The sequence below is a fragment of the Cloeon dipterum genome, chromosome 1, assembly GCF_949628265.1.
Source record: "Cloeon dipterum chromosome 1, ieCloDipt1.1, whole genome shotgun sequence".
NCBI classification, from domain to species: domain Eukaryota; kingdom Metazoa; phylum Arthropoda; class Insecta; order Ephemeroptera; family Baetidae; genus Cloeon; species Cloeon dipterum.
This window is the reverse complement of record NC_088786.1, coordinates 20,854,303-20,866,794: the sequence shown is the minus strand read 5'-3', so window position 1 is coordinate 20,866,794 and position 12,492 is coordinate 20,854,303. Positions and strand designations below refer to the sequence as shown.

Here is a 12,492-nt window from a genome sequence, read left to right as displayed (position 1 = left end):
TGGAGCTTAGTAGATCGAGAACTCCGTCGAATCAAAAAATTATCCCTATAGCTTGATGGACGCTATACACAAATTCAATGGTTTCGCTAAAATATTAAAACGTCGAACCCTAAGAGTTTCCTTGCCAGAATTTTATTCACTGCCTTGCAGCCCGAAAGCGCGGTTCAAAATAATAATCGTCTGAGAGCTGGCAGAGGAGCAAGCGATGATCGATCCGCACAGGAGAAGATGAGAGCAGCCGCCGCTTAAACGTAAATGGAATGGACAGAGCAGGGCCATGTGCTCCTCTTTTATGTCTGCATTCTCGAGATTATCGCGGCCCTCTTGAGCTGTACGTGCTGCTCCGCTGGAATTGACGCGCGCACGAGTCGATCCACTACATGAAAAACAAACTTTACGGCTTTCTGCCACAATTTTTGCCTAGCGGAAAATAAAAAATTCAAAATATAATATTTATATTTAAACTGTCCTTGGAGGAAAATCTTGGAAAATTCGGAATGCTGACAAAATTTGGAATTTTTAACAGTTCTGGAAAAAATCTGTACAAGCTGAGCAGATTTCAAAATTGTTTAAAGTTTACTGAAATACGACCACTTTTCTAAGGCAGTTTAAAATTTGGACACTTAAATTACAGAGGCGTGAATCAAGTAGTGAACAATAAATAACGGGAACAACCCCTTTGGCAAATTGTCATCTTTTATCAAACACTATCAAATAGTTGCGAAAATGCAATAATTTAGCGTTCCCTTAATTGTGAGTTAAAATTTCTTCCTTGAGGTTCAGATTTTGAAACAAGCTATTGAGTGTTTCCGATTTATCTGATGATTTTCCTTGTTGCTCGATCCATCACGCATTTTTTGCTCGATTATGTTTGTCACACATGTCCAGGATTCAGCGCGTCTGTCGATGTTTATTTCACTTGTTTATTATGGCAGCAGGAAGAGGAGTGCAGCTTCCTGCGCGGCTGAGCACCATGATCAGCGTTTGTTTTTCCAGCACGTGTCACGTCGGGCCCAATCAGCCCCGCGACCCCGCCGCACCTGTCTCCGCCGTCCCATGGGATAGGACCCGCGTCGGCACCAACTTGTCGCAATCGATCACGCTGGAGGGCTCGTAAGTTCAAAATTCAAACCAACTGTGAACCTCGAATTCCTTCTCTCTGAGCGGCTTTCAATTAAAATCTCTTCCGGCAGCAAAGAGGGTGGTTTTACCGCACTCTTGAGAATTGCTGTTAGATTATTGTAATCTCCTCTACAAATAAGTAAATCGGGAACGTAAAATTCAAACTGAAACTGAAAGATGTGTGCTTTTAAAATTTCGGCTGATTTTTCCCTCAGTTTGAAATGATTTTTTTGGCAATTTAGAAAGCAGGTATAAACTGTGCAGTTTTCAAAATTTTTGTAAAATAAATCTATAAACACTTTTTGTGCGGGGATAAATAATTTGTTTGTCTGCTCAATCGCATTTTAAATACAAACTTTGCTTTTTTCGGTATATTTTTGACAGATATTGGACTTGTGCCATCTTTTCTCTTTTTTATTTTCTCTACTGTGTAAATAATGCCATGCACGTTGCAATAAATCGCATGAAAAATTCAATATTTGTGGTTAGTTTAAAAGACTGTGAGATTAAAACGTTTTTTGCAGATTTGATGTCAGTTTTTGGTGCAAACCTAGCAATTGAAATACCCACCACCACCATTCGTCTGGCACATGTGCACACACAGACTGACCGTGAATATTTTCTAAGGGGCGAGTGTGGCTCATTCAAACCCCCCCCCCTTCCGACCGACTCTGTTTTTATCTCCTTTGCAGCAGTTAATAAAATTTCTCTTTTCGAAAGCCAAAAAACTGCTCAACGCATGCAAGGCATATGTCAAAGCGGCTTTTCAGCCTTGGTCAGTGTCAGTTTGGACCTTACACAGCAAAACACAACCCTGTTCGCGCAGGATGTGCTTGCCTGCCTCACACAAGTAGTGAATTTGAGACATTGAATTGATGTTAATAATCCAATTTTAATCGTTCGCGTAGAAGGTTAAAGAATTTTGCCTTGACCAATTAAGAATGAAATAAATTTTTAAATTGGTAATTTCCCATTTTTAAAAGCCTCATCTATTTAAATTTATTTACATCTGGACCACTTAAAAAATTAAGAAAAAGATTCAAATATTTCTAAAGCCTTTTTTCCAGAAGACAAAAATTTTTAATTAAATTTAATCATCTCTTGCCAGCAGTTTTTTGCAACGACCAAATCAACCAAACAACAATCTTGCAAATAATATAACTATACGAAGTAAGAAGTTACAAAGACTTTTGGTAAAAATGCGACGTAGGCGCTAAACTGGCGCCTGCCTAGGTCGGAAGTGACAAAGAGTCGATAAATTAGTGGTCGGCCCGTCATTCAAGTCTCCGATTTCTACGCGAGGGTGACAATGAGATTTATTTACTGCCGCCGCCGCCGTCGCGCACACATGTGTTTCCCTGCCCTCGTGTGTATCGCGCGGGGTGTAAGTTATACGAGTGTGCATTGCAGACGACGGCGACAAGAGATGATGCGTTTCTCGTGTTTCGGAAGACGCCCCCTGCGGACTGGACAAGCGAGTCAAGGGCCGGATTAGTGCGCGCCTAATGTAGTCGTCAGTCAGGCTCATTCATCCCAGGCTCGCAGTTTATCTCGCGCGCAGATGATTGACTAGAGCGCGCTTTTGACAGCTGTGCGAACCGAAATTCTCCACCGCAACACCGCATGTTGGGCATATAAACATTTCGGCGCAGCGCATATTATCGCCGTCATTAGCAGCGAAAATCTTATCTGCGTCCTATGCCAACAGTATAGCAACAGCAGGAAACGCGCTGCGCGCTGAAATTTTATCGCAATTCAGATGAAACAGGCTGTTTCCTGTGCAAATTGTGGAACTTTTAGAAAATCATAGAAATTTATGAATAGCTACGCAAAAATAAAAAGATGAGAGAGGTCAAGACGTCATCGCTGACGTCAATATTTGCAAAGCAAGACTTTTAACGTCATCGCAGGGAAACTAAAAGTCTCATCTCGTCCTAATTTTTCCGCATATCACCCCATGATTATTTATTAAGTTTATCAACGTGTGTGCACTGAACAATTTTGGACAAATCGATCATTATTTGTAAGAATGGACTCCAGATTTGAGTTCTTGATGACTGTGAAACTATTGATCAACTTCAAAAAGTTAATTGTTGTTCTAGTTCAATTCGCCCAAAAACCCACCCTCCAGGGGCATTATAGAGAAAGGGGTGGATCTCCACACCCAACTACCACCTTGTTTCAGTTTAAAATAATTACGACGATCCGCTCTGATCAAATTTGACCAAAATCCGTGCGAATTTACTCAAACCGCATTTAACCGCCACGATCGGAGGCAAATATTTTGTGTTGTTATGAAATATTGTTCGAGTTTTTCTTATTTCTCTAAAATCAGTGAGTTATAAGTCTTGTCATTCCCTTTCCTGTCAAGAATGCAGCACACATTGAATAAAAAATCTTTTTCCAAACTAGATTATTTTATTTCAATGGTTTGTTTCAAAAAGCAATCAGTCTCATAATTTTACTCTCGGTTTATTTTGCTTGTTCTAGCATCTAGTCATTTTTTTAATGGCAATGAAATTTTTAATTTAAGTGCAGAGCATGAAAGGGTGGACAAGGAAAAAACTTTAATATTAAATGTATAAATCATTTTTGTTTGAATTTTGAGGGGGAAAGCATGTGAGCCAATTATTTAGCGCTTTGAAAAATAGTCCTAATTTGGCTGGTGACCCAGAAAACAAGCAGCAGGCAGCAGGCTGGCTGGCGTCTTGCACCCCCACCCCCTCCGTCTATTTTTTGCATCGCCGACGCAGGGGCTGAGAGCCGACGGACGACCTTTGACCGCGGCACAGTCTCTGCTTCAAACGAACGGAAATCGACGGAAAGTGCGCCGAATTTTTTCTACTTTCCTTTGTCGGCGTCCAACTCTCACCGGGATCCGCTCCTTTTCCCGCATCGGATTTCAAAGAGTTCATCTCTTCTCTAATTTCCTTAAAAGAGAAAAAAATCAGTAATTAGACGTATGCGTTGTTTACTGAATCTCTTATTTTAGCCTCTTACTTTTTTGGCTTTTTTGCTGCTGTTTCATACTGTTTTTTCTCGCTCACAAAAATTGTAAAAGATAACACGATATGCCAATGGTTACATTACAAAATTATTGAAAAGGAGAAGCACAACAAGGCAGACTGGATTTATTAACGATACGTGCGACAAGGAAAAAATATTACACGAATTTTAAATATAATTTTAAATATTTTTCTTCAATTGTAATAAATTATTATTATGAGGGAAAATATGGATTTTAATATATTTCTTTCGTGACATGAAATGTATCAAAAGATAACAGCGTTTTTTAATCTATATCCTGTGATAGATACAGCAAAACACATAACTTTTTACAAACTTTCCACTTTTTTACAAAATAAAATATTTACAGGTTGCGCTTTTGATTTAAATCTTATCATTTTGCCTAATATGGATATAAAATCGAATTCATATTCATTTTTTGCCTGTTATACGCAAATTTTGTACTAGTTGGTGCCATACAGACCATCACAACCGTCGAGAAATCGAACCCTGACGATATAGCAGCCCTTAAACGATCGATTTTAGTAAATTCTGAAACATAGCCACTTTATTGACGACGCCTGACGGGCTCTGTATTGGTTCGACCTGCAAGACTTGCACACCGTTGGAACGGCCAAGTCGAGGCAAAATATCTAATATTAAGTTCATAATTTAAAGAAATCAATTTTACTCAACAAATCAGGCCTTCTTTGATGAATATTAAGCACACACATCATACCAACAAACTTTAAGGCATATTTATTGATAATTTGGTTTACAGTATAAATAATTTAGAGATTTTAATATTACCGTTTGCTTTTGAGCAGGGTTCGCAAAAACCTGCATTTTTTCGGAAAACCCACTGCATTGCAGAATACTGTTTTTTTTTGGGGGGGGGGGGGGTTCTGCAAATTTTCGCATTTTTTTGAAACACATGCATACTTATGGGAGAACAAAAATTATCATGATAGATGACTAAAATTAGGGATTTAAAAAAAATCAGTATTAAAGCCACTGGTTTCACCAAGAGACTAAAAATTGTAACTCTTAACGTAATTTTCCAAAATTTCTGACTTTTTCGGAGCGAAATCCGACTATTTTCGGGTTTAATGCGGAAACCCCCAAAAATGGTGTGTTTTTCCAGCTGTTTTTTGCGCAAAAAACACTGGTGCATTTTTTCGCATTGCAAAATTGGGGAACCCTGATTTTGAGTCACTAAAATTTACATTAAAAATATGTACCACTTAAAAATTGAGAGGGTGTAAACATAATTGTTTCATTCAGGTGTAATCCTTAATTTTCTAGAGTGCAGAAACTGAACATGCAAAGAAAACAATTCGGCCACCGTAGCTTCTATATTTCTCACTGGTGAGGAATATTCACATAATGTTTTGGTGATTGGCAGTGATTAAACTGCAAGTCAGTGACCAAAGTTGAATCAGTTGCCCCTGGGGTGGCCCCTGGCCGCTGCCGGCCGCCATTGGCATCCTCGGACCCGCGAGGGGCGGTCCTGGCGCCCCGCCCCGAGCTCGCAGGCGCAGCGAACGAGAAATGAGATGCAGTATCCGCATCCTCAGGCCAGTGCGTTAGTTGCAGCAGCGCGGCCCAGCAGCCAACATGAGTCTGGACATGGGCAACTCGTACGCGACGCCCGTCGACTGCACCAACGCGCCCATCTACTACAACAGGTATGCATAGTTTAAATGGCCTGGTGAAAATTAAGGCTGTAACACGAGCTCCTTTCATATTGGAAAAAAATTCAAACTGGTTTTGTAGAGGCAATAATTTTGATTTATATGATATGTTCTGCCAGTTTCCGTTAATTTCGTGTTAAGCTCTTTCCAGAATGCTCACAAAATTTTAAATAAAATTAAAGACATGATCTTTCCCTGTTGAGGTTAAGAATTTTTTTAAAATGCGATATTTTAAGTCTTACTTTTTTAAATCTGTTGATATTTTATTTCTATATTGGGGAACATTTTAAACATTATATAATTACGTTACTGAATGAATGATGACTGTTTGATGTAAGCGGAAACTGAATTGATTGCGAACAGAATGCAATGCGGAAATTTAGATTCTACGGTATATGATCTCTTGAATTCAACAAATTATAAAATCTTGCAACAACATAGCATTCTAACTGTATAAGGTCTCCGATTAGGAGTAATTTTGGTCAAAGCTATATGGGATAGAACACAAGTTCTGTGGAAGAACTTGCTAGCATTGTATGCCATTTCTTGCTGTAATTTTTTATATCTGTTCATAATTGTATGAGTATGACTTTGGCAAGAATAAAGAACAATAAGATACTAGCAATTTCAAAAATATAGGATGTCTTCAAAAATATTACAAGGTTTGTACATAGTACACCGTTAAAGAAATTAATGCTATGTATGAAGAAAGGGGATATTTTGTATTTAATTCTGCTAGTCATTTTCCTTAAAATGAGATAAACAATTTTATCATGAATTTGTCGCTAAGCTGAAAAAAAATTGATAAAAGATATTTTTTATCAAAATTAAGCGGTGGTGATTTATTTCCATTGAAATTTCACTAAGAGAGCGCATTTTTTGTGATTTTGAAATAAAAATTAAGAACTTTCCTTGTGATTATAACTAAAACGGAAATATACGACTCAAGAAAAAGCACAAGTTTTAATAAAATGAAATGATTTTTCTCCGGAACTTTTCAATAATTTTGTCGACTTTTTAACCGGTGGCTGATGTAGCTTAGCCAAATTCACGGTGGCTAGCAGCTGGACATGTGAAAAGATCAGCTCGCTGACTGAGACCTCTAAAATATGATAGCTAAAAATTCATATAGTATTTTGAAATGACCGAAATACAATTTTGAAAATATATATATGTAAATTCCCACCTAAATGGGCTCACCCCCAACTATTAGGCAATAAATCAATTTCAAGAGCCTTTCCTCCTATTTTTCGGCAGGTACTACCCTTCGCCGCAGCACGAGTACTACGGCGGCGGCGTGTGGGGCGGCGACTGTTCGCCGGCCAGCTCGGGCCGCTCGGTGTCGCCGTGCGACGAGTACCAGCCTCCACTGGTTTCTTCTGCATCGGCCGCCAACGAGTTCCCCGTGCACCTGCACCTGGCTCAGGGCCAGATGCAAGGCCAGGGTCAGGGCCCTTTGGGGGTGGGGGTGCCGCCGGTGCGGCAGGTGAAGCGGCGCTCGACGGCCAACAAGAAGGAGCGGCGGCGCACGCAGAGCATCAACACGGCGTTCGCCTCGCTCAGGGAGCACATCCCCGGCATCCCTGGCGACACGAAGCTGTCCAAGATCAAGACCCTTAAGCACGCCATCGCCTACATCAACCACCTGATGGAGATGCTGGCTGGCGACAAGATCTCCATCGACACGGCACGCAGCGCCTTCAGGGCCGACCTGCAGCAGGTGGTGGCCCGCCGATCCGCCGCCAGGCACCACCTCCACTCCCTCCACCCCCACGACCTCGCCTCGGACGACTTCTCCGCCGGATGTCCTCAGGTGCGTTTTTATCTCTCAAAATTGAGTCAAATATTGGATCGGAAAGGCCATTTTAACACAAATCCATCAGATAATATTTTAATTTTAAAATGGAAAGGAAAATTAAAACGGAAATTTCGTAATTTTGAATCAATACAAAAAATTTATAACGTAGATCCTTCTAGATTTTAAATTGAACCCCATCATTTTTCATTAATTCATGGTAACACAATGACGGTTTTTCATTTGGAAAATTAAATTCTTGAACGCGCAAAATATTACATAGAATTATGCCAGAAAAAGTTATATCAAAAATTTGGTTCTAAACATTATCAAGTAGTGGTCATGGCTATTAAACATTTGTTGTCTAACATGTCCCATTTCCATTTCTGACTTCAAATTTCAACTCTATAAGATCCCAAACCTATTTAAAGGCACCAAACTCGATGATTTAGGTTATTTTGTTGTGTTTTGACCCCCCGAGAGTCACGTCAGGGTCAGACTCTGTAGTTTCGAATTGACCTCGAATAGTCATATTTAACAACCCTTAATGCGTACAAGTAAATTTAATTTAATTTCCTTTATTTAAATTTACTTGTAAATTAATTACGGAAAATTCGCTTTTGTCAACATTGTGCACATTTTCAATATTAGAGAGGCTTTTTGGGCTGGATATCAAACTTAAAAAGAACAAGGGTATCGCATTTGCAGCGATGAAACTCATGCAGAATTTTACGGTCTACATTTTGTTGATGGCATATATACCAAAAAAATCAAAGATGGTTTTCACCCTTAAAATCGGTATTTCGGAAAACGGGTGTGAAAGATGACCTTGACATTTGACGTGCTATTTTTAACTAAATTAAAACTAATTAAGAATCAAAATTTTAGGTTGGTGGGGAAATTTTCTTGATTATATCTGAACCCAATCAAGAATTGCAGTCCATCGCCTTTTACCCTTTTCGTGAGTTTTTGAGATTACCAAAAAAATAGGGAACGTCTCCTTCTTTCATGCTCTAAACTCGGAATATCCCTATATCTAAGCTTCACTTCACAATCTTAACGACAAAAAATCCCGCCAAATCGACCCATTGAGCCTTTCAATAGGAGATATATGCTTTTACGATTTTCCTAGAGCGTTTACCGGAATCTTTTACGACCGTAAAATAATTTTCATTCTAAAAAGCTTTCTTCTTCAACCCTATTTGCTACCGAAAAATTAATGATTTCAGATAACTGGGTTTCCTTTGTTTCAAAATAAAACTTTTCTCAGGAAATGGAGTATACATAAAATACTTTTCTTTTGCGCCTGCAATTATAGGTGTGTATGCAACCTGCTCTTCGTGAACGTGCGACGCAAGGTATACATACCTGTCCAAATTTGTGCACAAGCAATAATAATTAAGTAACTTATTCACATGAATTTCATTAAAAAAGTGCTTACTTGTTTTGCTGATGATAAAAACAATGCAAACAATTTATGAAAAGAAGATCATAACGGACGAGTAGCATTATCATATTTACAAACAGTTCGAATAAATTTCAAGATTTATTTCACTCACCCAAATTTGGAATTAAAAAAACCCCTGTTCTCAAATTTTCAGTGACGAAGATTGTTTTTGCAGATTAATTTATAAGATTATTTTATCGTTTACATTGGCCCTGTTTTTATATTTTTATTATCACATTTTAGGCGTGTTTTTATAAGGGTATTGATAAAGTAAATTTTGCTTGGTAAAAACCAAGAAGTAGATTTAGATTTCAGGAAAATAAACTATCGAAAGGGATAGGAAGCGGAGTTTGTTTGATAAAATAAATTACATTTAAAATAAATTGCGAAAATAACTTTCAAAAATTTATTCAGCTAAGCCACTCGACAGCAGGCTCAGCCATTCTAGTAAAATATTAACTTCTGAGTCCTTATGGGAACCTAATACTTTTTATTTTCTTTCCGCACGTGTCGGCAGGCAGTTTGTTGCGGTTTTTGTGTGGCTGGCAGTTAATCGTGCTAACAGTGTTTCCGTGTTTCGCCAACAACGATTCGATTTGCCGGGCGCTAATTGAATTGGGTCGATTGGCGCGCGCGCGCTCGCTCGCTCGCACCATCAACAGAAGCAGCAGCAGCAGCAGCGATGATTATCCGCGGTGGTAATCGAATTACGAGAGGGCCATGTGCGGCTCGGCTGACACAAGCCAGAGCCCACAGTTGATATCTCCGCCGAGCAGAATAATATCGCGCCCGTGCACCAATAAAAAGCACGCTCCCCGAGCGCAGACTCCTCTTTATTACGCGGCTGCTTTGTTTGTTTGTGCTTTCCTCTCTTCTGCTCCTTCTTCATCTTCTTCTACGGCAAAATAAAGAACCGACAAACTTGCTGAAAATAGTTCCTGATAAGTTATTAGAAAAATTGGCGTCGTTTCGCAAAAACAAAATATAGATTTGCAGAGGGTGCAAAACTTTGACTTCGATTGTACCAAAAATAGTAAAAATATTAACGTAAATGTCACTTGCAGATGGGCTGCAATTTTTATGTTATTGACTTTCAAAATTAAATAAAATCAGCCTTATTTTTGTTAATTTGACCTTTGGACAACGGAATTAGTCGTTACGGACAAGTTGTTAAATGTTAATCATTTTGGACACAAACTCGTCTAATCCACATCAATAGTGAAAGAATAGTGTCTGAAAAAGAACGACTTTTTAAAAAATTCCCTGTAAATCAGGCAATGTTAGAAATATTTGCACAATATTTTAGATTGCGACAACCCTTCCTGAATAGGGTGTCGACATTGTTTATTTCAATTTAAGGTTTTTTACATACGCATAAATATTTGCGGAAAAATTGCGCATCGTTCAACAAACACAGTTTTAAATGTTGAATTGATAATTTGCCTTTTTCTTGCAACAAAGAATTTCGCGTTTGGTTGTCGACCTATATGCGCAATTGTTCAGCTACCACGACGAAACTTTAAAGATTAAAAAAAGAATTTTAAAGAAACATTTTGACCAATACCTGTGTTATGTATTTTGATTTCAGATGGAGAATTTGGAGCTAGTGGAGATGAGTAGGAAGAACAAGGGCCGGACTGGCTGGCCGCAACACGTGTGGGTGCACAACGAGCTCAAACAATGAACACGACATGGGCCAAAAATGTGCTACAACGCGAGCTGCACGTACTTAAAATTCCGTTTTTGAGTTGCGATCAACACAAAAAGGAAAGAAGAACGCAATATGAGTCACTGACGACCGAACGAGAACCAAAGATTTGTAAATTTATTTAAACACTTAAGTCTAGCAAATATATAATTATAAAGTTGAAAACAGTGCCTTTCTTTCAATTACATTATCCATATAATGTAAATTGTAAATATTTCCTTCGTATATCTGAAACTTTAATGGGGAAAGACATTGCTATATCAATTACAGGAATTTTCCTCTTTGCATGTCTCTTATGAGCAATCAAATCAGCAGCAAAAATCGATTTTCAGGAAATTATTTCTCTTTTTGTCGGCTCTGGACGAAAGAGTTGCGAGAAACACATCCGGAGAGGAAAAAGTGGACCACGCCGGCCGCGATTGAATCACGCGTCAGACGTTATGATTTAGTGGATGGTTTTAAAATGCGTCACACTCGGTTGGCCGGTCGGTTTATTGTGAGAAGCACTTAGCTCTTATCTCGGTCGGCAATTAGGAAATCTGCCGCCGATGCCAGCCACCGAATGCAAGTCTGCATATAGCACCACGCTCGAACAGAACAAGCAAAAACTAAGAAAGAAAAAATCTCCCCTGCTGTCAGCGAAAAGGACACACAGAACGTTCGATTTTTTTCACTTGTTTTCCTTCGTAGCCAAATTTGAGCTTCATTTTGCTGGTCAAATTTGTCTGTTAATGAGCAGTGGGCCAGAATTTGGCCGAGTATCCGGATATTTCAATAATTTATTTTTTTTAAATCAAATTCCATTTCAAAAAATCGAATTTAGTGACCTTGATATTTATACTACGACAGTAACGTTTTTTGATTTGATGAGACGAGTTCATTGGTGTCCAAATTTTTGTTCCTCTACCAATCTGAACAAATAAGTTAGGGAAGGGATTACTGATATACATTTTCCGAAATTTTGATTTTAAGACGCATGTAAAACCAGCAAAAAATGGAATTTCGGGGTTTCACAAAGGATTTTTCGGTCATATAGGGCCAAGGTAAGGCAATAAAGAAATAAAATAAAATTTTCTGGACCTTAGACTTGAAGCTTGTGGCTTGCAATAATATTGGTTCTGCATGATGATGAGAAATTATCCAACCATAGGAATTTTCAAATATCACAAAAAAAACTTGTCTGCACAATTTTTCAGTCGGGAAATAAAGATTATTTTCAATTGCTTGGTGCAGGGAAAAAAGTCAAGTCGAAAGAGAAGAGCACTCAAGTGAAAGGGACCCTAAAAGGCGCCGAGGGAGCGACTTGATGAACCCATCACGGCCGCATAATCGAGTTAAACGGGCCATTACAGACCCACCGCGAGGGGTGCGTCCACCCCCGGCCGGCGCAGAAAGGGGGCGACGCGCGTGCATATGCAGATGCCACTTGACCCAGAGCCGCGCGACGTGTTTGGCGGAGAGAAATTTCCACAGGCGCCAGCAGCCTGAGAGAGCGAGACACCCCCGAGGCGGGGGGCGAGGGGGTGGGATAGGCCGGTGTCTCGTTTCCCATATTTCACGCACCCGCAGCTGGCCACTTAAGGAAAACACGGCTTTTGCCGTAAAAAAATATGATTTCTTGACGATTGACGCCGGCTCCGGTTCAGCAAGTGTCCCATAATTCAATTTGCGACGCCACGCACCCCCTTTTTGGGGTTGAACACACACACACACGGAGTAA

General features: G+C 39.4%; 1 protein-coding gene across 1 annotated transcript; it reads left to right on the top strand.

The window, feature by feature from the left end:
- The first annotated feature begins 5,685 nt into the window (after window positions 1-5,685).
- LOC135933985 (heart- and neural crest derivatives-expressed protein 2-like) lies at window positions 5,686-10,937 on the top strand. The gene is made up of 3 exons (XM_065475470.1): window positions 5,686-5,816; window positions 7,080-7,635; window positions 10,653-10,937. Exons 1-3 carry the CDS (start codon window positions 5,746-5,748, stop codon window positions 10,746-10,748), a joined length of 723 nt encoding a protein of 240 aa, XP_065331542.1. The 5' UTR covers window positions 5,686-5,745; the 3' UTR covers window positions 10,749-10,937.
- Window positions 10,938-12,492: the final 1,555 nt, after the last annotated feature.

Excerpts from the sequence above, each read along its gene's own strand:
- LOC135933985 (XM_065475470.1), top strand. The coding sequence starts at position 5,746 with ATGAGTCTGGACATGGGCAACTCGTACGCGACGCCCGTCGACTGCACC. Across the intron at positions 5,817-7,079 it reads GCGCCCATCTACTACAACAG|GTACTACCCTTCGCCGCAGC; the intron begins GTATGCATAGTT and ends ATTTTTCGGCAG. Across the intron at positions 7,636-10,652 it reads TCTCCGCCGGATGTCCTCAG|ATGGAGAATTTGGAGCTAGT; the intron begins GTGCGTTTTTAT and ends TTTTGATTTCAG.